Consider the following 21814-nt stretch of genomic DNA (forward strand, 5'->3'; position numbering starts at 1 on the left):
GAGGCTTTGTAGGCACTCATTCAGTTTAGATCCCCAACACATCCTTCTGAGAAGACTCAGGGGATATATCCTAAATTAGGCACTACAGCACAGAGTGACCTAAAATCACATGCTATTGGCAGAAAATGGGAGTCTTTGTCAAAATCAGCATCTACCCAAATATCCATTCTGATTGATATTATAGTTTGTTTCATGCTTTCTTAAAAACACCTGAAGGGGAGGGCAAGTATAACCATAGCTACTGAAATAAATGGCTGCTGTCCCCTGGGCTGTGACAGCAGCATTTATCTTTCTACAGCCCATGTGTGAGAGGCAGGAAGAGAATTCTCCAGCTTGGAGCTATTTTCTGTCAAAAATCTTGGTGTAATTTTTGTACAGTGAATATTTATAACTGTTGTTAGTGTCAATACAATTTTTTGCAGTTAGTGCCCTTATTTACATTTTAATGGCCAAGCCAATAAAGATTTATGCACCTGTCATCTGAATTTTCCACAAAAGTGGTGATTGCTTAAAAAACCCCCAGTATCTCCTGCAGAATGCTCCCTCTCCAAGCATCTTTTAGATGCCTTCATTGTTTTGGGAAACAGTAGGCTAACAGCTCTAAAAGTCATAAGTTAAACCCAGCAAAATCCTGCATCAGTCTTCATGGCAAAACTTCTGCATATTACAAAAGCACTTGCTCAGGAACCATTTTTTTTTCTCACTCTGTTTTTCAAACACTGTCTCTTGAATGGCAAGGGCTGTTTCATCACTTTGCTATGTCTCAGCTGCACAAACTACATTACTTTTGTCGCTTCAGGAGATTCGCTGTTTAGTGATGACCTTGTTTTGATTTTAATGCAGTTAAAGGCATGGTCCAGATCCTGATCCATGGATCAGCTTTGTGTGCAGCCACACCACTCAGGAGGGACAGGCAGTGCTCTAGCATCCACTCCCCTGCACACATAACCTCCTCCAAATTGTGAACTACAGAAAAAACCCTGAAGGCATCCCCTCTGTGCTGCCAGGGCTCTGCAGGATCAGCTCCTTTTCCGTGCCCAGACCAGCTCGGTTATTTCCCTGCTGTCCACCCCTTGCTGGATTCCCCAGGGGTGGCTGCGGTGACAAGGAGGAGGAGCAGGCTCTCTCCGGAGCTGTGTGCCCTCTCGGGGTGTGCTGTCCCTCCAGGCAGAGCTGAGCCAGCTCTGTTCCAGCTGAAGCTGAGGGTCTCAAAGACATAGAAGTGTGAGGTTTCTGATCAGTTTAGCTGGGGTTCGATGTCCAGAGTAGTTTTAGCACAGAGTTCATGTTCGATGCTGACAAAAAGCCAAGGCCAGGGGCCAGGCTCTTGTAAAGCACCGTCCATAGGTCACAGCTCTTACATTCTCCACACAGTCACCTGCACTAGAGCTGCAAAAGAGGCACAGGCAGAGAGCTGGAGGAGCCCTGGCCCCTTCAATGGCTTCGGTGCAGAGCTCTTGCTCTTAGGTACAGGCTTGCTCAGCCAGACTGCGTGGCTGTGACCAGAGCACCGTCAAACCTGTGCTACTTGCCCTTGCTGTGGTCTCCAGACATTTGAAGCTTGTGCAGGAACACACATTTAATCGTGACACTGAAAGATATTTTCTCCCGTACGGGCAATTCCCTCTGCAGCTCCGACCGTGCAGCGCCTCCATCTCCAAGCCCCTGAGCAGCCCAAGCAACGCCTCCGAGCATCTTCCCGAGAAAACGGGGCGGCCGGGGGGTGTCTTTCACCTCATCTTTCAAAACCTCAACTCCCTCCCCCTCCCCGAGACCTTCCAGTAAATGTCACCCCTGCGGCCGCCCCCCGGCAGACGATGTTCGAGCCCCCTGTGCGCTGCCCGGGGCGGGGGTCCCCGGGCGGCAGCGGCGGCAGCAGGAGGCGCGGTGAGCCCGGCCGCGGCAGCCGGGCGCTGAGCTCACCTCCCTCCGCCCCCCCGCTCCCTTCTCCCTCCCCCTTCCCTCCCTCCTCCTCCGCCTCCTCCCGCGCCCAGCCTGCAGCCGGGATCTCAGTATTATGGCATCGAGGAGAATGGAGACCAAACCCGTGATAACGTGTCTGAAAACCCTCCTCATCATCTACTCCTTCGTGTTCTGGGTGAGTGCGGCTCGGCGCGGCGCGGGCACACGGGCACCGCAGGGCACGGCCCGGCACCCCCCGGCCCCCACCTGCCCGGGGCGGGGGGCACGGGGGGCTCCGCAGCGCGGCTCGGCCGGGGTGGCACCGCCGGGCGAGCGGGGACGGGGCATGTCCGCCGGATACAGATCTGCGCGCACACACACACATATATATGAGCTTACACACATACACACACATTTCCATGCATGAAAAATGATGGGTTTTGCCTCCTCTCGCGGCGAGCACATCCTCCCGAGCCCCCGCGGGGGGAAAGTTGCTGGGGTCTCCCTGAAAGCCTGCATAGCCTGCCCCTTCCCCGCTGCCCCCCTGGCCGGCCGGACCGTGTCCCGACGCCGGACCGTGTCCCCACGCCGGACCGTGTCCCCGCTGCCGGACCGTGTCCCCGCTGCCGCCGCATCCCGGTCCCTCCGCGGGGCGCGGGGGATGCCGCCCCGAGCCCCCCCGGTACCTGCGCGCAGCGGGGGCTGCCCTCGCCCCGGCCGCGGTACCCGCGTTTCGTAACCGGGCTCAGGCTCCCGCAAACCATTTTCCTGACCCAGATGCATTAATTGAGTTGCCGCGATTGCCTGACGGGCGGCCCGGCCGTGTTTTTCAGGCGACCCCGGGGCTGGAGGTTTTCGCAGCTCCCCGGCCTGTTAGTCAGCAGATCCCCGGCAGGAGCCGCGTATCGCGGCGGCGATCGGCAGGTTAAAGACCTTTTAATGGCACACGGTGGCAACACACGATAATGGCCCCGCTGTGTGCAGTTAGAGACCTGCTCCGCACATCATCGGCACAGCGCACTGAGGCGCATTTGTCACTTCCTAGCCGGGGGAGCTGGTTGTGCTCTCTCGGTTTGGTAGCTCTGCGCTGTGGAAAGTGCCTGCGAAACACACTGACTCAAATCTTCATCTTTCTGCTTAAAAAGGCATTCTAAACAAAGAATTGCTTATTCATGGCAATAACGTTTGACATCCTTACAGTGAACATAGGACTTCAGCTGTTTCAACTTTAACTTCATAGGCTTTCCTTTTTTTTTTTTTTTTTTTTTTTTAAAGCATAACTAAAACACATTTTTGTTTATCCATACTTATGTCAGTATCTCGGTGTTATTGGCTCCCTCGTGCCCTCCCCCCCAGATATTTAACATATCCCCCCCCCCCCCACTTCTTTTTTAATAATCTTGGTGGCAGCAGAGGTGTCTGATGACCAAAATGGATAGGAAGCCAGAATAATCTGTTGGGCTTTTTGTTGGCAAGTAGATTATTCTTCTCATTAGTCTCAAGGAGGTTGGTGGCTAAGTTAATGTACTTACCACAGTTTCAAGATTCATCCTTTCCAGTCCTCAGTTCTCAGCAGATCTGTAAGAAACCCCTCTTCATTCTGTGATGAGTGAGCAACTGCAGGAGCTCAGGCGAATTCATGGCATCTTTTTAAATTGTGTCTTTTTGTTTTTTTTAAGTGATCGTTGTATCTGCTGCAACCCGAATAAACAGAGGGCTTAGATCAGCATGCCCGTTGAGCTAGCACATTTCACCAACGCTAATCTCATTTAAAAAGAGAGAATTGTACCCTGAGCCAAGCAGCTGGCTGAGGGCATTTGTGCTGTAGGCTGTCAGGATGCCAGGCCAGGTTGACAGCTGGGACCTCGTAGGGTAAATGGCACAGCTGAGCTCGGGTTGGGGCTCCAGCAAGGCGGCTCTGCTGGTGGGATGCTCTGCTGTGAACTCCCTTCCTCTGAGCTGTGGGTCAGCCTCCTGTGTCTCCTGGTCTTCTCCAAGGGCATGGCCCACTCTTCCAGTTACTGAACATTCGAGGGCTGCCAGAGTCTCTGTTTGTCCTCTTCCTTGAGCCTGGAAAAGGAGGAGGAAATCAATGGTTGGAGACAGAATCCTGCAGCCATGATCAAAGGAGAATGAAGACTCATGCTTGCTGTTGCATCTGGTTTCTCAAGGCACCAGCCAAGGGACATAGGCAGGTCTCAGTGGGACAAGACAGCAAAGGATTTGGTAAAGACCCAGAGCATTTGACAGCAGATTCTAAGTCTTTATCAGTTCTTCTGTGCTAAAAGGAAGAACAAAAGCTAATTCATATTTCTTTTCCTCTTTCTGGGCTCTGAACCCATTTAGAATAAATTGGAGCAGGATGCCATGAGAAGAGCAAAAACATGGTTTGCTCTGGCTGTGTGCTCATTTTCTTTATTTCAGGCAAGTTTGAGAGCTGAGGGATGTATGGACTTCCCTCAACCCCCCTGCATTATTTTCTGGGGTGATTTTTTTACTCTTAGAATCTGCTGGCTCCAGAGTCAGTGTAACTCAACTTGAGTCCTTGTGAATTCTCAGAGCTGAAAATATGAGAAGGATTCCATTGGAGGAATGGAGGAACTATTTTATTTTTTTTTCTTGGACTGAGCTAAATACCAGAAGGAAACCATGCCAGCACCACAAATGGCTGGTTTGTAATTTTTTATTCTGACGGCTTTCCCACATTTTTTGGAGAGGTTGTAAGCTGATTTCTGAAGGAGAAAGCTCTGTGTTGCTTAGCTGCAGTTTGTATGGGGTTTTTTTCTAGCTGTGGCAATGGAGCTGTGATACAACACAGGGCAGAAACTCGTCCTGTGGCAGGGTGGTGTGTGGTGGCAACCCTTTGCCTGGTGGGTCAGGTGGTTACAGATGTGAGGGAGTGGGGAGAAGATGCTTCTTTGCATCCAGTGAGCTGTTCTGAGCCATCATGAAGGACTCCTGTGTGTTTCACGTTGTTTATAAAATAAGAAGGTCTGCATACACAGCATGTTCCCACAACAAGTGATTTTTTTGTCAGGCTTAAATATGAATTGCATTTGTATTTGTGGGACAGATGTGTATAGGTGAAGGCTTTTAGTATAAGCATTAAATGAGGCTGCACAGATTTCATGGGAGCTGTAGGACCGTAATGGGGAGACACAGTTCATTCAAATTTCATACTGCATGGCTTGTTCCTTCCCAAATAGGTTTTGTTCAATGTAACTTGTTATTTTGATAGCTTCTTCTCCTCCCCCTCACCATACTTCTCAACTTCTTTCTGTAAATGTATCAACATGGTAAAAAAATTCCATAAACAGAGATAACAAGCTTTTTGTGTGCTCATATGCATTGTTATTCATAGAACACATTAAATGCCTAAGGTTACCACTTTTGGTCCTTAAGGGATGTAGTAATAAAAATTCAACAGCCATTTTTTTCCTAATCAGAATTCTGTACTGAATGCATCTGGTTTGGAACTAGCAGATTAAAAAAAGGTGATAAAAGCTCTGCTTGGCTGTTAGCTATTTTTATTTTTTCCTTTTGGGTATCATAAATTGCTTGCATAGAAATCCAAGTTAGAGCCTGTCTTGTTTTTAAGAGAAAATGAATTTTGGATTAGAATTCTAAGTGAATTTTTTTATAGGAGAGAGAAACCTTGAAGTACCCCTCAGTACCTTGTATTTGTCTAGTACTTCAGTAACCTTTGGTCTTAAAACGTGTATAATTAATATTTCACTGTAGCCTTCTAAATATATTTTGTTACCAAATTAACTGCCAGCCTCAATGTGTTTTGGGAGGGAGCTTTAAGGGGGCATGCACTTGTCCTTAAAGTTATTTGGCTGAGGAAAATGGTTTTGTCTTCCATGCAAAGCTTGTTGTTGCCCTGAATAGGCACAGTAGCAAAGTGATTGCTTTCTGATCCCAGGCCCTGTGAGACACTTGGCCCCCAAATGAGTGCTCTGTGTGTGCTGTCCTGCTGGCGTGGGGTTTCCTTGCTGTCAGGTAGTGTCATAAAAGCATGTAAGTAGAGTTTCCATTTAGAAATGTTCCAAGGTGGGTCGCTGATCTGAAGAGCATCTTCCAAAGTCTTTGGGGACTACATTAGGTTCTTAGAACTTGGCGTGTCTTTGGCTGTGTGACAAAATCAGAGCTAAGATACCTACTCAGTGGTAGTTTGGTTTTCTAAGTTTTATTGCCTTGAAAATAGACCTGTGCATCCTGGTGTGACCCCTTGGAAGTTGGCAGGTGGCAGGAGAGAGGTGGGGCAGGGAAGGGTTGCTTGGCTGTGATTTTAAAAAAGGTGGAAATGGTGTGTTTTCATACAGTTCCTCTTCTTTTAGCCAGCTCCTCTGGGAGTGTGGTGTCACTGGTGTGGAGGTCAGGGGGTCTGGAGATGGCCCCAAGAAGGGGGATGGGCTCAGTGCCCCTCTGCCGTGGGAGGTGTGGGAAGTCCTGGTGAGTGATTTAAAGTGCCTCTCCATTTTCATCTTCTCAGAATTCCCCCAGAAGGGGGGGTCACTTGTGGGTGCTGGGAGTGGCTCTGCTGTTGGGACAGACACCTCCCACTGTGGCAGGAGGGTGGAGGGGGCATTTCCCTGCCATTCTAGGGGCTCACAGAGCTGTTTTCCAGGAAATGACTGAGACAAAGAATGAGTGTGGCAGCCTGCTTGGGAACACAGATTTATGGCTCAACTCCTGACCCATCCTCAAATGCAGCCATCTAAGCTCTGCATTACAATGTGGATTAAATTTGTGTGTCCCTTTGAGTTACTAGTGGCATTAGTCATCTCCCCTATATGTGTCCAGCTGGGCTGCTGAAATAACTGGTTTTCTCCCCAAATCTTCTTTCCAGTGTTTCTGCATTGGTTCCTGCATGTTTCTGGTCTTTTTAATACCTCTTACCATGCCTGTATTTCTTTTCTTTTAATTCTTTTAAAATATATGTTAGCAGATGGTTTTAGAGGAAATATTTTGGGAAATTTTTAGCTTTCCCATGTGGCTTAGATTGCTCAATCTCTTGGTGGTTCCATTTGATTGCAAAGTCAACATTGCTATACTTTTAGAAAGAAGTGTTATTACTCATATGTAGTTACCTGAAATCCCAAAAAAAACCCAAGCTCTCAAAAATGCACAGTACCCTCCCATCATGACAGATTTGAAGTGTTCCATTGCTCAGGCACAAACCTCATGCAGTTGCCTCCTTATCCTTAAGTCAGTTGTTCCCTGTTCTGTTCTCCTAATGATATACATGCAAGATTAAAGATAATGGTGTTTTCTAGTAAGCACAGCCCAAGGTGAATTCTGTTGGCTAAATAAATAGCTGGATTTTTAAAAACAACAACAAAAAAGGCTAGATGGTGTTTGAAACCATAACTCCAGAGTCAGCTTTGTAAATTCCTTCTTGGGATGTGTAAATTCCTTCTTGGGATGTGTACACAGCTTGGCTTTGTTTAGTGGGGTTTTGATTGGGATTTTTCACATTCTGAAAATGGTGTGGTTTTGGTACAAATTAGCATTTTTCACCTCATTTAATGGAATAATTGACTTTGCTGTTGGCTAGATGCTCCTTTTCTGTTTGTGGAGCTGTGCTTGCATCTCAGCAAGTGCGACCCCTTGACCTTGGAGTTTGCATCAGGACAGTTCTGTAGTTTGAGGATGTGACATTTTCACATTAGTGGGTCAGTTTGGACTGGTGAAGGGGGATAATGGGTGACTTGGAAGTTGTTTCAGTTCTGTTTGGGAAGGCACAGGATGCATTCATAACCAAGCAGAGACAGGAGCCCTTGTTTTTCACTGGGAAGGAAGGGCATGAGGCTGTGGGGGAGTGCCACTGTTTGTGTAGTAAACATTTGGCTGTTTAGTGCTCCCTCCTGCTCTGAGCAACCTGGTGTGTGCTAAACAGGGTAAATATAAATTCTAGGGAAAGGTGCTGGGGAGGCCTCGTTAGCACTTTTCCATGAAAACAGCAGTAGAGTCCTTGGATGCTGCTTCATTCCAGCCTTGCTTGTCAAGGAAACAGAGGCAATTATCGTAGGTAAACCAAGGGAATTTAAAATGGATCCAATAATCTGATTTTATCTCTCATTCTGTGACTATTTATCAATTCCCTGTGCTGTCAGGGAGGGAAATTAGGTTACCTGGTACTGTTAGTTGTCTCCATCTCTGGATTTTTATCATCATTTCTTCTGTTGTTGCAACTGTCCTACAAATTTACGTGCCAGTGAGTTAATAGATGAATATCTAGAAAGGCTCTTTGTGCATGTGAGCTTGCAGAAACATCTCCTTCAATCTTTCACATGCTGTTTAAACCCAGTGATGCTTGTTACAGAGATGCTGGCTTTGCTCTAGTGCTGAGTCCCTTCTGCAGCCACCAAATTTGCACTTTTCAGCCCTGTTGATCTCAGTACCTTGCAAACCTCGGGACTCAATCTTTGGAATAAAATGCAGAACTCCAGAAGTGACTGTGGGGAGCAGATGACAGATATTGTACAGCCATTTTTATTTGCATGATGTTACTTCTTTAGGCTCATTTCTATTAATTAGCATTTAATCATCTCAGAGATGAGAGATGGGCAGAGCAGGCTTCTTTCCATCTTAGCTCTCTCTCATGGTGGTGGGCAGATGGTTGAAATGTTCTGTCTCTATCACAGTTCTGGGGTAGCAGAGGGAAGCATTTGAATTTCCCTTGCACTAAAGGGACTCTGAAGCATGGCACACTTGTGTCTTACTGGATTATCATTACTTCATAGCTGAGCTGGCTCTTTGAGCTCTGGGAGGAGGACACAGGACTTTTAGGAGCTACTGTAATGAAAGAGTGGAAGTTAATGTTGTTAATACTGATTTTGCTGTGATTTCCATGTAGTGTTTTGCAAGACATTTTCCAGATGTGCTTTTTTCATCTCTGTGTTTCTGGGGACAATACTAAAATTTTTACAAGAAGCAAGCAGCCCCCCCTTGCCTCTCTGTTTCTTGCTATTCCCATCTCCCTGAACTGCTGGGCTGAGTGGCTGGTGGCTGGTCACTGTGTGATGCTGGCAGTGACCCTCTCCCAAAAGTCAGGCAGGATTCACCACAGTCACCAACAGCCTGGGCTGAGCAGAAGGTTGAAATTTTGCCATCATTTATTATTGGGAGATATTTGCTGAGAGCTTTGAGGAAAGGTTGGATTTGGTTTGGGCTGAATGTGGATTTGCATGGATCAAACTGAAATGTTATTTTTTTTGTTATTATAGTCAAAAAGGATATTTTTAAGGAGTTCAATTGCTAGGAGAATGTGATGGGGTGAATAATGACGTGATGGACCTAATCTGCAGAAGCCTCTGGATCTTGGGAGCAGAGCTAGGGAAAAGGCTGGCATGCTTGTAAGGTTCTGCAGAGAAGTCAGAGAGGAGAAAAGAGTGGAATCCTGTAAATATCATAGGAAAAGGAGCACTTACATTCCCCTTAAACTGGGAAGAGAAGGAAGCCCCTGCTGTCTGACCCACATAACCACTCAGTGCCTTAATGCCTCTGAACAGAAATGATCAGCTCAGACCTGCTGCTGCCACAGGATGGGAGCTGCCAGGGAAGCTGACAAGTTCCTCAGGCTCTTGTTCCTGACTGGATTATGGGCACTGCTTCAGAGAATGCAGGAACAGGAACAGCAAATTGCACTGAGTGCCACCAGCAAAGCTCATCTGCAACTCAGCACACAGGAAACTCTGCCTGTAAGGACCTGAGTACATCTCCTGCAACTGAGGATTCAGCTAGGCCATGCTGATTTAGTAATTTGATAAGTTTTAAAAACATTTGTCATTTGGATGGAGTTTCTCATGGGTTGGCCTCCATCTGGAATCAACTTTGAAGTGTTTGGAGAATTTCTTTTAGCATTTTTTGGCAAAGGAATATGAAAAATTGCTCATTTTGTATGAAAGTAAATGGGAGCCATATCAAAACCTGACATTTTTGATGGGGGTAGTCATCTCTATGATATAAACTTAGTGATTTGGGAAATTCTAAAAAAAAAAAGAATTTTTCAAATAAATGAGAATTTCCTGAATATGCCAGGTAGCACTGAATTTTTTTTTTTTTTTTTTTGTATCTGGACTTGAAACTGAGGCCAGTTTATGGCATCACAGGTTGTGTTATGGCATGTGTTGTATCAGTGCAGTTGGGCAGCACCGAGGCTTCAAAGTTGAGTCTGGGGCTTGGAGCCACAGGTGAAAGTCTGGCAGAGATGGGGACCTGGGGTCTGCAGGCCCCTGTAGCCTGCATGGATTTACACCTGGATATCCACCTGGACTGGGATGTTTGTCCATCTTGAAGATAATACAAAGGTGCATGGCAGTGTGCAGATTGCTTGGACTGTTGAGGTCCAGGTCCATGCTGTGACCTCAACCAAAGAAAAGGTGGAGAACATTGTAAACAGATTGTAGAAACACATCCAAGTCAATTCCAAAAGCTTTTTGAGATGGAGGATTGCTGCAGATTTCCAGCAATGGAGAACCCATGATTTTTGTTGTCTTCCCTAACAGTCTCCTGGCCAAAGCATTTTTATTACAACTTGCTGTGGCCTCCCCTGCATCAAAAGACAGTCAACACACCAGAGATGTGTCACAAAGTTGTGCCTTTCATTCTTGGGAGAATAGGTTAAGATAGAAGAGGAGGCACTTTCCAGGTATGCATTAACAGAACAGATAGAAACTCAATCCTCCTGTTTCACTTCAATAGTACTTAACATCTAACTGGCTCTAATTAGGCTTGGAATGGGAACTTAATTAAGTGCATGTCTGTTTCCCTTTGAAAACAAAGAAAGGAAACAAATGCAGATAGGTTACCCTCAGTACCTGGATGCTCTCCCTGATGGCTGCATCTTGTGGCTGGGTTCATTTTCACTGGTGCAGCTGCCCTGTGCTGGATGTAGCATTTATTGCTCTGTGCTGTGCACTGATTGCAGACAGAGCATGATTCAATTTACCTGCAAAATAATGTCTTAGAGGAAATCAGCAGCTGTTATTATTGCATGGTTTTGAGATTTTTTTTTTAATTTCCTCTGTTTTCAGGTCAGTGATGCTATGCCAGAGCTCTTTTTTTTGTATAGCTGAATCTTTGAGCCAGTTAAAGCTGATCCAGTGTGCAGTTGCTTGTAAATGTTGAGGTCAGCTTGAGTTTTACCTGGAACTGAGTTCCTCTTTCCAGTATACTTCAGGAAAACTGCTGAGTTAAATTGTGTGGGTTCAAATAATCTAGAGGCTTAAATTGATCTCTCGTCCCTGAATAACCTATAGGCCATCTGTGCATCACCTGCAGTCTTCAGGGTTTTGTTTTTCCTCTGTGCAAGTGTGATCTAAAACCTCCTGAAGAAAGAACCAGGACCTCAAGATGTTGGAGAGCTGACTTTCAGGAATGTTTCCCTATTCCTTGGTATATTCCTTGCTTCCTGTTCTCACAAAACTGGAGCTGATGCAAAGGGATTGAATCAGGATTTTCCAACAGAAGGTCACACCATTTAAAAAGAAAAAAAATGTAGTGCATAGAGATGACCTTACAGGTTTTTTTCTGTCATGGCAGGTAGGACTGGGGACACAAGAGTCTTTCTAGGAGGCAGTGTGACCTTGCTGCAGTTACTGAATATGTGCAGGATGTCTGTGCAGCTTTCAGAGCACTTGTGCAAAGCTTTCACTGGCAGGATGGGGCAACTGCTGGTTTTGCCCATGGCCTTGTAGATAAATAGTTCCTTATGGAAAAAAAACCACTCCTTTCTAATCCTTTTCCTGTTAGTCTCCAACTTCAAAGTGATGCTTTCACTGGGCATCCTCCCAGCATGGAAAGGGCAGCTCAGAGCCCTCTGTGCCTGTTCAGCACTGACTTCACCCCCCCTCAGCTGTGTTTTCTGGCATTGTCACCAGACAGGTGTGCAAGACAGGGCCACTGGTCCTTGTCCCATCCAAGGTGGTCCCTGCCACAGCCAGGGGACAGCCAGCAGCCTCCTGGCCAACACAAGAGCACTGCCAGGCGCCTGTGGGGTGGGCTCTCCCTCTGTACTCACCAGTGAAATTACAAACTGCAGGAGATGTGCTGGACCAGCCAGTGTGGTCATAAACAGTATTTCATCCAGCACTTGTGTAATTTTCAACAGAAACTAGCAACAAAAATAAAACCTCCCACTCCCAGGACTTTTGTGTTTTGTAAGCAACAGCTAGTGGCTTTGTGACAAGATGGTTGTACTCAAAATAGGTTTGTCTGTGCTAGAGAGCATTTTCAGCACATGGAATTATCAGAATGATACGGAAAAATTTCCTCAGTTTCTGTGAGCTGGCATGATATGCATGTAATACTCTTTAACACAAAACAAACTTGGTCCCTGTTGTACAGAAAGCTGAGCATGCTGCACCATAGCTATTTTTTAACAGAAGTATCAGATTTAACGTGTACCCTTCCCTCCTGCTCACTGACCTCATATTGCTGGGGGACCAGACAGGATTAATCCTGTGCCATGAAGAATATCCAGTATTAAAGCAAGGAGCTTGGTTGTTTCCTAGAGCAATGCAATCCCCAAATGATAAAGAATATAACTGAACCACAACCACTTAGTTGATTTCTTCCCTTAATTTCACTTGATTTCCAGTGTCATAGCAGGTGTTAGACCAAAATTAATTCCTATTTTTTTTTCAGCACTATTGAATATGAAAAATATTTAAGATTGAAGACCTCTAAATCTGAAGGATATAGAGAAGAATTTCATGCTAAGTCTTAGCTCTTAGGCAATCAGTCAAGTTATTAATGATATAAGAGTAAGAGCCACCTCATCAGCGAGGAGCAGACAATTACCCAGATTTTATTCTAGTACCATTAACCAGCTTGTCAGTTGTTAACCAAGCCCAAGTCTGTGTGGCACTACAATTTCCCTTTTGGAAACATATTTGCTCTACATCATATGTTAGTGCAATACTGGTAAGCAAAAAAATATGGAATAAAAATACATTTCAAGAAGAATTACATCAGCTCTGGTTGATGGGCACGTGTGGGTGGAGTCGGCTTGGTCCATATGAAAGGTGTAAAATCTTACAGCATCATCTCACTCTGCTTAAATTCAGTGGGAAACAAACATGACCAAACTTGTCTTATGCAGCCAGGCAACGGTTTTTGAAATTCACCTGTGCTTAATATTCATGTTCAGTGAAACAGACAGTTACTCTGGCTTGGATTCCTCAGAATTCCCACAGACATGTGGTTGGGAGAGTTTATCATCCATTTGTGTGCTGGATATCTCAACAGGATAAACTTTCTTCCCTTTCCTCTGTCAAGTAAAATCCTGCCTCTGGTCTCTACGCTTGTTTTGGGTACCCTGTGATTTTGCAGCACAGAATCATTTTACAAGAAGATATGTGACCCTCTGGTGTGGTGGTGCCACTGAAGTTTAGATGGACTCTAAAAGAGATAAAATCGTGTTTAAAATTTCACAGCTTCAATGAAAACAAAGCCTAAACTAAAAGAAACAAGAGCAAAAGACTTCTCTCTGTGTTGATGAGATGGAGTAGTGTGTGACCACCTGAGTCAGCTGGTGGATTAATAATTGCTGAGAATTGTGGCTGGCATCAGAGGGCATGGCAGAGTCATGTTATTTGGATTAAATTCAGAAAAAAACTGGACCCTGGCTGTACCCTGTATGTTGATAAGATGTGATTTTTTACAACATTGATAGCTGTATGTTGTATTTGCTCTATTCTTAAAAACATTGTGTAATTAATTATAGCAAAACTAAACCTTTGGATTTATTTACCAGTGGTAATACTTAAAAAATAGTAGTTGTTGTGTTCAATTGATAAGACAGAGCCACTGGTGCAAGTCTAGGATGTGGCACAGCTGTGAGTCAGTTATTTTGAGTCCCTAACTAGAATAATTATTATGTTATAGCATTCAGTTTGACATCTTGCTTCAATCAAGGAGTAGAAAGCTGAAATAATAATTAGGGTTACCTGATGTTGCTTGTAGAGTATGGGAATGCTTCTGAGGAATGAAATCTGCTTGTGAAGGCAGATTATGATGGAGCAGCTGGCTGTATCTGACCTATGAGATTCATACACCATGATGCTTCTTTATTCTGAAGCTACATCAACAATGCTCTGAAAAAACCTTTCAGGCTGCCCAGCATCTTGGGAGAGGGAGTGGAGCTGCTGCTGCATGAGAGCAAGCCCCCAGGTGAGCTGTGGGCTTCCATGGCTGGAAATGATCCACACAACTTTCCTGATTTCACAGGTTAGGCAAGCCCTTTAGTGGGGGAAAAAAATATGCCTGTCATGCAGGGCATGGGCGGGGGTAGTTTTTCTTCAGGGAAAGAGCTGCACATTTCTGTAGATGGATATCCACCTTTATTTTGGGAGATCATTTGACTGTGGCACAAGCATGTTGACACAGCTCCCCGTGGAGAGGAGACTTGGTGTACCTGCTTAAGAATGTCCTCCTCCTCTTTGTGCTGAGTGCCAGTGATCTGTTATCTCCATGGGGTGTTCCAAGTGTGGCAGGCAGGATCAGGTTTAAGTGGTGACCTCCAGAACAAGGTGGTTTGTTTGCTCTTACCCTGCTGTGGACACGAAGACACAGAGGAAGATTTTGTTCATGTGGAGTTCTGGTTAAAGACCAGGATGCAGAATTTTGTCATTTGTGGATTCTGCCAGGTCTTGTGAATGGGATTGTCAAGTGCTTCTAGGAGCTGGACTGACTTACTGGCTCAAAGAAGGGTTTCTCTCTGGTTTACTCATGCAGTGGATATTATGACAGCTACAAAGAGTTATTAGCAGTTTTGTTTGATAAATTGTAATCAGGCAGCTAAAAAGAACACTCTGTGTGGGGATGCAGCTCTCAGGACTCTGCTTTAGCCCAGGGAGAGAGCACTAGCACCTACAGGGGCAGAGGCTGTGCTGGGAAGGGCAGTGGGACTTCCCAAGCTGTCATTTAAGGCTAGAACGTGTTATAAGGAAAAGGGTATCAGGTAACTTACTGCTAGGAGGAAACTTTTAATTTGCGGATTTCTTCAAGTTGAAGGGAGTTTGTTCATGCTGAGAGCCTATTCTGTAGCTTGTGCTTTCTCCCACACCTCAGTGAGGCCTTTCTGGAAGAAATTAATGCTGGCTGCTCTTGGTTTTGTGTCAGAGTTAAATTAAGGCTTTTCACTAGCCTGGATTAAGGTGTATTTTGGTGTTTGGTGGATGTAGGCGGTGACAGCTCATGGAAAGATGTGATCATTCATCCTAGTGTGCATCTTGAATGTGAGTGGGTGACTGACAGGCTGGTTTTCTTCTGATGGCCCTGTGCAGCTCTATCTAAAATCCCTTGTAATGCCCAGCTGGTCAGGCTGGGAGCAGAGCAGAATGCCCTAAAGCAGTCACTGTTTTGTTCTTACCCTCTCCTATGGCTTGGTGAACAAGAGGGCAAAGGGCTCAGCAGGGACTCAGCAGAAGGTAATTAATTTCTCTGGCATTCCTGGACCATGCTGCTTTCAGGCAGAGAGAATTTTCAGGTTAGCCACAGCATGATTTCTGTTTCCCACTTCTCCTTCCCCCTGAGTGGGTATCATGTAGGGACAGAGATTGCTCTGTGGCTTAGTTCATGCTTTGTTTTCTTTTATCACCTTATGTGGTGCAGTTTAAATTACACTTTTCAAATGGTAAATTGCTTGGGAAAGACTTCTTAATGCCATTTCTCCTGGCAGTTTATTTCATACTTTTCATGCAAGTCGTACCAATCAGTGTCTGGTGGGGCTGCCTGCTAAGCAGTAACAGATGGCCCATGCTAGTGAGGACAGGAAGGATCACAGGGGTAGGAGCCAGTGTTATCTACATGTGTGTTTTGGATTGCATCATGAATGCTTCCCAGGAGGAAGCACAGCTGGCACTGGAATTGCAGGGATCTGATTTTTGGTACTCTCTATTTGAAGTCTTGGCATATGTGAAAATCAAGGTCATGTTGGGCTAGATCAATAATATTGAATTTTTTCTTGGATAAAATCACTTTGCTTGCTAGTTTTCTTTTTTTTGTTGTTGTTTTTTTTTTTTTTTTTTTTTTTTCTTTTTGCTTATCCTGTAATCAAATGTACTATGTGAGAGAAAATACACAGAAGAGAGCAGCCAGGTCCATGATGTAATCTTGCTTCAATGTGTGCTCTACCACAGGATGGCCTGAAAATGGAGTAACCTATGCAAAACTGCAGGAAGAAAACCAGAATTTATCACTGGTGGTTTGACCACTATTTCCCCCTCTAGCTTGCTCTGGCACTAAAATACTTGAGTGCCATGCTAGGCAAAGGGCCAGAGAGGAGAGGGGGATGTGTCAGAAAGTGGCTGCCTTGCAGAGCTCATATTCTGGGCAAGTTTCTTCCTAATGCTGGGCTGGCAGCATCCCCCATGCTTCAACCTGGTTTTCATCTGTAGCAGTGGGCACATCTCCAAGGGGGCAGGGAAAAAGCATGAATGAAGAAAGCTGTGATGTTAAACACAGTCTGTGGAGGCCAAACTTTGATTCTGCCAAGGCTTAGCCACAACCACCTTTGCTTTGTGCTGTATTATATTGGATGTTTGTCCAGGTGCCAGCAGGAAAGGGCCAAGAGATCCCAGACATGGCCACGTGATTAAGATTTGGCCTTTCAGAGGGCTCTTAGAGTATGTATTGGTACCTGTCTTCTCTTCAGCTAAGAGACAACATGAATAAAAACGTGAGAAACTTCTTACTGAAAAATTCGCTATCAGAAAGTCATTGGAAATTCATTACTTTGTGGTTTTTGGGTTTGGTTGTTTTTTTTTTTTTGAGGGGGGGGGTTGGTGGTTTTTTTTGGTGGGTTTGGTTTTTTTTCTTTTTGTTGTTGCTGCTGTCCTGTAAGCTTTCAGTTTAGAAGATAACATTTCATTTGGTTCTGACATTTAAATCCTTTCCCTTCCCCTGCATGGACAGAGGCTGAGCAGTCCTTGCTTTGTGTAAGGCAACTAGAGCTTGTGTCAGTCCTGGGATGGTGCAGTCATAGAACCACTGAATGGTTTGGGTTGGAAGGAACCTGAAAGATCCTCTGCTTCCAATTCCCTGCCGGGGGCAGGGATGCCACCTGCTAGACCAGGTTGCTCAAAACTCCACCCTGCCTGGCCTTGAACTCTTCCAGGACTGGGGCAGCCACAGTTTCTCCAGGCAAACTCTTCCAGTGCCTCATCACCCTCTGCCTTCTATTCTCACCAGCAGAATAATAACCTGTGGTAGATAAAACATATTACAACTGCCCAGAGAATGATGTGGAAGATAACCTAAGGCAGTCCTGTCAGGATATGCCCTTATCCTTGGGCAGCTGAACAAGGGGAAGACCCTTCTTGTCAGCCTGGCCTGGAAGGATTTGTCTCACAACTTGCTTTATGAACTTTGCACTTTCCTAGTGTTACATCACTGTGTTGACTGTGGTTCCTGCTGCCTTGATGTGTGTCTTTTGAGCATAAGCAGAAAATGTTGGCAATGTGTCAGGGAAAAATCCATGAGAAATGCCTCTAAAGTGTCCTGGGAGAGAAGAGGAAACCAAGGAAGGTGGTGACCATTCCTCCTCTCCCTCTGGCCCATGTACACAAACTTGCTTGGGTTTAGGGTAAGGCCAGGTTCTGCATTCACTTAAAAACTTTTTTACCAACACCTTTGTGTGTGGAGACAGGACTAGAAACACATGGCTGGTCACTCAAGGGAAGGAAAGGTAAGTTTATCCCCACTTTTCTCTGGGGGACGTGGAATATATGGCTGTGCAGAATGGTCAAATGCATTTACCCTTGATGCAGGGGGCAGCTGGGTATTCCCTGGTTCTCCTTTTAGCTGTGGCTCCCTGTTAGCTGTGGAGTGGAGTCCCATGGCATTCCTTCTGGAGAACAGCAAAGGAGGAAGCACCTGGTTTTGGATACAAGCAGCTGAAGGGATCAAAGTATTTAATGATAACACTCCCTTGCACTTCCCTCCCTTAAGCTCTGCTCTTGAGAAATAGCTCATTAATTTGTTAGTGGCTTGATGAGAAAGGAGGGGGTGGAAAGCCACTAACAAATGGCTTTGGTCCAGCTCAGGTCTCTCTGTAGCAGGAGGATCTTGCTCTTTCCTCCCTTGCTGCAGTGGGGAGATCAGGAGATGGATGGTGAGGAAGTTGCTTCCCCTGTTATTCCATAGATTAGTTTGGCTGCTGCTCATGCACAGGCTGCTATATACAACATTTCTTCTTGATGGACATGACAAGTTACCAAAGAAATGATGTAAGGGCTGTAGGACTTACACATATTCCAAAGTTAACTGCCACATTCCTCCCAAAACTTCACACCAGAGTTTAAATGTGAAACCCTCCTCTCCTTTTCAAAGATCTGTGTGTATATCACAAGTAACAGGCAAAAAGATCTTTATTATAATACTTTGACCTGATAAATCAGTCTTGCAGACAGATAGAAATTGGCAGGTTCCTTTTGTATGGGTTTGGCAGGCACCGCTAGAGGAAAAGGCAGTTCATCACTTCCTTAGGAAGGAGAATATCCTTGCCATAACACTATCCATTGCTGGCCTTGTCTCTGACTCACTGGAACAATGAAACATCAGTTTTTTACCTGACTTTGAAACTGGCAAGAAAACCACAGGAGGACTGTAAAATGTAAGTGTTTGTACTTGGCTCCTGTTGTAGGAAGATGTGGATTTTCACATTACATATTTCAAATTGGTCAGAGGAGGTGAGGAGGCCTGTAGAGACAGGAGGTTTTATTATGCTTTTTGTTACATCAAACAATATGTGAAAGATGATTCATACAGAGAAGTTGGAAGAATTTAGGTAACTTAATCTGATGATGTAGGTATTTGAACAAAAAAAAATTCTAGCACTGTTTGTTTTGAAACTCTCTTTATGAAGGGACATAGTTGCTCACAAATATCCCAGTACTGAAGGTTTAGATGTCTTTGCTCCTGACATAGCTGCCAGTGTTTCTACAGCACACCTGGGTTGCACTTTTGAGGCTCCCAGCTTTAGGAGTAGAAGACCAATGGTGAACAGTTTGTCTTGAAAGACTCAATGATAAAATGGTATTTGTGTATATACCTAGCCTAAATACTAACATCAGGAATAATGTTGAACATCCTGGATGTAATCCCAAAGTTCAGAGCTCACTCTGCTTCTGATGCTTCCAGCAGAAGCAGTTATCCCATTTTCAATACTTCACTCTGGCTAACCAGCAGGTTCCCTCTGATTTTATGACCTGCTCCACAGGGAATGCCTCATCCTAAACAGTGTGCTCTTGCACTTCCCCTTTTCCTTTTTTTAAAAAAACTGATGAAATCATCTCTCTCTTTTTGTTATTCCCTCCCTCCTCCCCCCAGTTTAAAGGTTTACACATGGTTTTGGGTTGGTTCAGAAAAACTTGCCTCCCCCTTTGAGGGCTCCCTCTATTTGAAGCTCTTACCTCTGTCAGAAATCCAGATGCTGGGACTTTTGGGCTGTGGTACAGTCTGGGGATCCAAGCCCTCACTTGCAGGCTGTTTTCCCTGTGCTTTTTTCCTTGTTCAGTGTTTTGGGAGGGATCTGCCTCTTGGGAACTGCTAAAACAAGGGAGGGGGCAGCTGCACTGCAGTGGCAGGGGATCCAGCTGCAGGGCATGGAGGGCTTACACCAGTGCTGAGTAGCACAACCACACTAAATCCATCCTGTGCCAGCTGTATCTGGGATTTTACTTCTCTCCCAGTGAGGCTGCAGTTATTTGCTGTGAGTGCTCAGTGTGGCAGACTGCCCTGCCCTCACCAGCACCTGTGCCCTGGGCAGCATTGCACACCCTGCACACCCTCCTGCTGTGCCCTTCAGCTGTGCTGGTTTGGTTTTTTCCTGCATTCAGCAGTGTGCAGGGGAAAAAAAAGGGGGAAAAAAAGGGGACGAAAAAAAGGGAAAAAAGGCTGCATTGCATTTTTAAAAAGGAGGGGAAGGAGTGAGGAGAGGTGAAAAAAACAGAAAATAAAAGTGTGAAGGGAGGTGCAGAAGCATACTCCTTGGTGCATTGCATGGTGGCACAGGGGGCAATGGCATCAGCTGAGGCACCAGCACACCCAGAGATGTCAGCAGTGCAAACTGGGCTGCACCCCTGACCTGTCTGTGCAGGCTGGTGCCTCTCCTGTCATGTCCTTCACAACTAACCCCCCTGGACAGCACAGTCTCCTGTGCAGAGATGAGCTCTCACTCTCTGTGGGATTATTGGCAGCAGCACCCAGGAATTCCCCAGGGGTGCTGCTGTGGGCAGGCTGCCTGTGGCATGGCTCACACTGTGCTTTAGTGGTGTCCAAGTGCCTCCCCCTGTGCCCAGGCAAGGCAAAGCTCATTTTGCAAACAAGCAGAGCCCAGGGCTGTCTCGTGTGCTCCTGTGTTGTCCTCCAGCAGCAGGCAGTGAATGCTGCTGACCTGGGGTGCCAGGGGCTCTGGTGGGGCAGCAGCCCCTTGCTTACCCCCAGAGCAAGGCTACCTCAAGCCCTGCCCCTCAACCCCTGATGCCATTGTCAGAGTTTCTCTAAGGCCATAATAGCATGGAATGCCTTTGGGTAGGAATTCCTCCTGTCTTGCCTTTGGGCTTTTCTTCCTTCAGGCAGCTTCACCTGCCAGGAGTGGGGGTGGGTGCTGCTGCTGGTGGCTGCCTGTTTCTAGCTGTGTGAAATGTGGCTGTGCAAAGATGCCAAAGCAGAAAGGGTGGGCTAACAGAAAGAGAGAGAAGGAGGTGTGGAGAAGCATGGAGAAGGAAGGCAGAAGTTATTGGAGAAGGTCAAAGGGAAGCAGGTAATTGAGGTAACCAACCAGTCAGTTGTTGGCCAGTACAATAAGTAAGTGGTTTGGCAGAATAAATCAGGGAGGTGAAAGAGGAGATAAGTCTGGCAGGGCATTCTGTTTTATGGCCCTGATCATTGCTTTCTGGGACATTTCACTTCTGTGTCACTGGGTTTGGTGCTTCACTGTGGGGCCTGTTCCTGCCCCTCTCTGCTCCCTGTGCCTCAGGGTGAGGATCTGCCACCCCACTGACCCCCTCTTTGGTGGGGGGAGGCAAAGGGGAAATGGTGTGGGAGAAGGATGGTTTGGGAGATCTGTGCATCTTAGGGGTTGTGCTGGGATAGAGGAACCCTGGGAAATGGTTGAGGAAGGACATCCCTGTGCTTCTATTCAACTTGCCATCATGGCATAAAACCCCTTTGTCTGCAGGTTAGTCTCTGCAGCAGAGCCAGAGGGGCTGGTGGGAGGGGAGGCAGCATGGCACTGAGAGCAGGGAGGGAAATTTCCAGTTGTGTGGGTGCAAAACTCCCATGAGTCCCTTTCCTAAACAGCTTTGTCATGTTGTCCCTCTTGGTGGCATCAAGATTCACAGTTTTCACCAACAAGACAATGATGCCAATGGCACTGGCCATGAACATTGCCACTACAAAGCCACCTGTGCCTTGAATCCAGCCCCACACCTTTGGATATGCCTGTGAGACTGTGTTTTAAAGCTTTTTGTGCAGGAAAAAGGAGTGCATATCAAGGGTACTTAGGAAACATCTCTGGCTGGAAGAACTGCTGTCACCTTCTGGGGGACTTGTCACAAAGGAAGCTACAGCAGCATCTTTTCATCAGTCACCCTGCTGTTCATGAGTGTGAACACTGAACCCCCCAGCGAGCCAAGCACTTCACTGGCTGCACCCCATGTGTCTGTTCCATGTGCTGGAGGTGTTTGTGCAGTGGGACTGAGGTCTTCAGTGCAATCCTAAAGCCAGGGGGTTCCACATGCCCAGTCAGCTGTGCAGGACAGCAAGCTTCAAGGGTCTTACTTTCTGTTCCTATCAAAATTCCATTTTCTCCCACTCCCTTCTCTTCTACTGAATGAGAAAGCCAGTATCACTAATGATCCTATTTTTAAATGTAAGTTTCAGAAATTCATGAGCTGCC

At 46.0% G+C, this 21814-nt stretch overlaps 1 protein-coding gene across 1 annotated transcript in view; it reads left to right on the forward strand.

The window, feature by feature from the left end:
• Positions 1-1966: 1966 nt before the first annotated feature.
• Positions 1967-21814, forward strand: part of TSPAN7 (tetraspanin 7) — an 89787-nt gene continuing 69939 nt past the window's right edge. The window contains exon 1 of the mRNA XM_059839973.1: positions 1967-2098. Within this exon, the coding sequence (XP_059695956.1) occupies positions 2018-2098 (81 nt within the window). The 5' untranslated portion in view covers positions 1967-2017. The remainder of the gene's footprint in view (positions 2099-21814) is intronic.

The sequence above is a fragment of the Haemorhous mexicanus genome, chromosome 2 (assembly GCF_027477595.1).
Source record: "Haemorhous mexicanus isolate bHaeMex1 chromosome 2, bHaeMex1.pri, whole genome shotgun sequence".
In the NCBI taxonomy this organism is placed as follows: Eukaryota; Metazoa; Chordata; class Aves; order Passeriformes; family Fringillidae; genus Haemorhous; species Haemorhous mexicanus.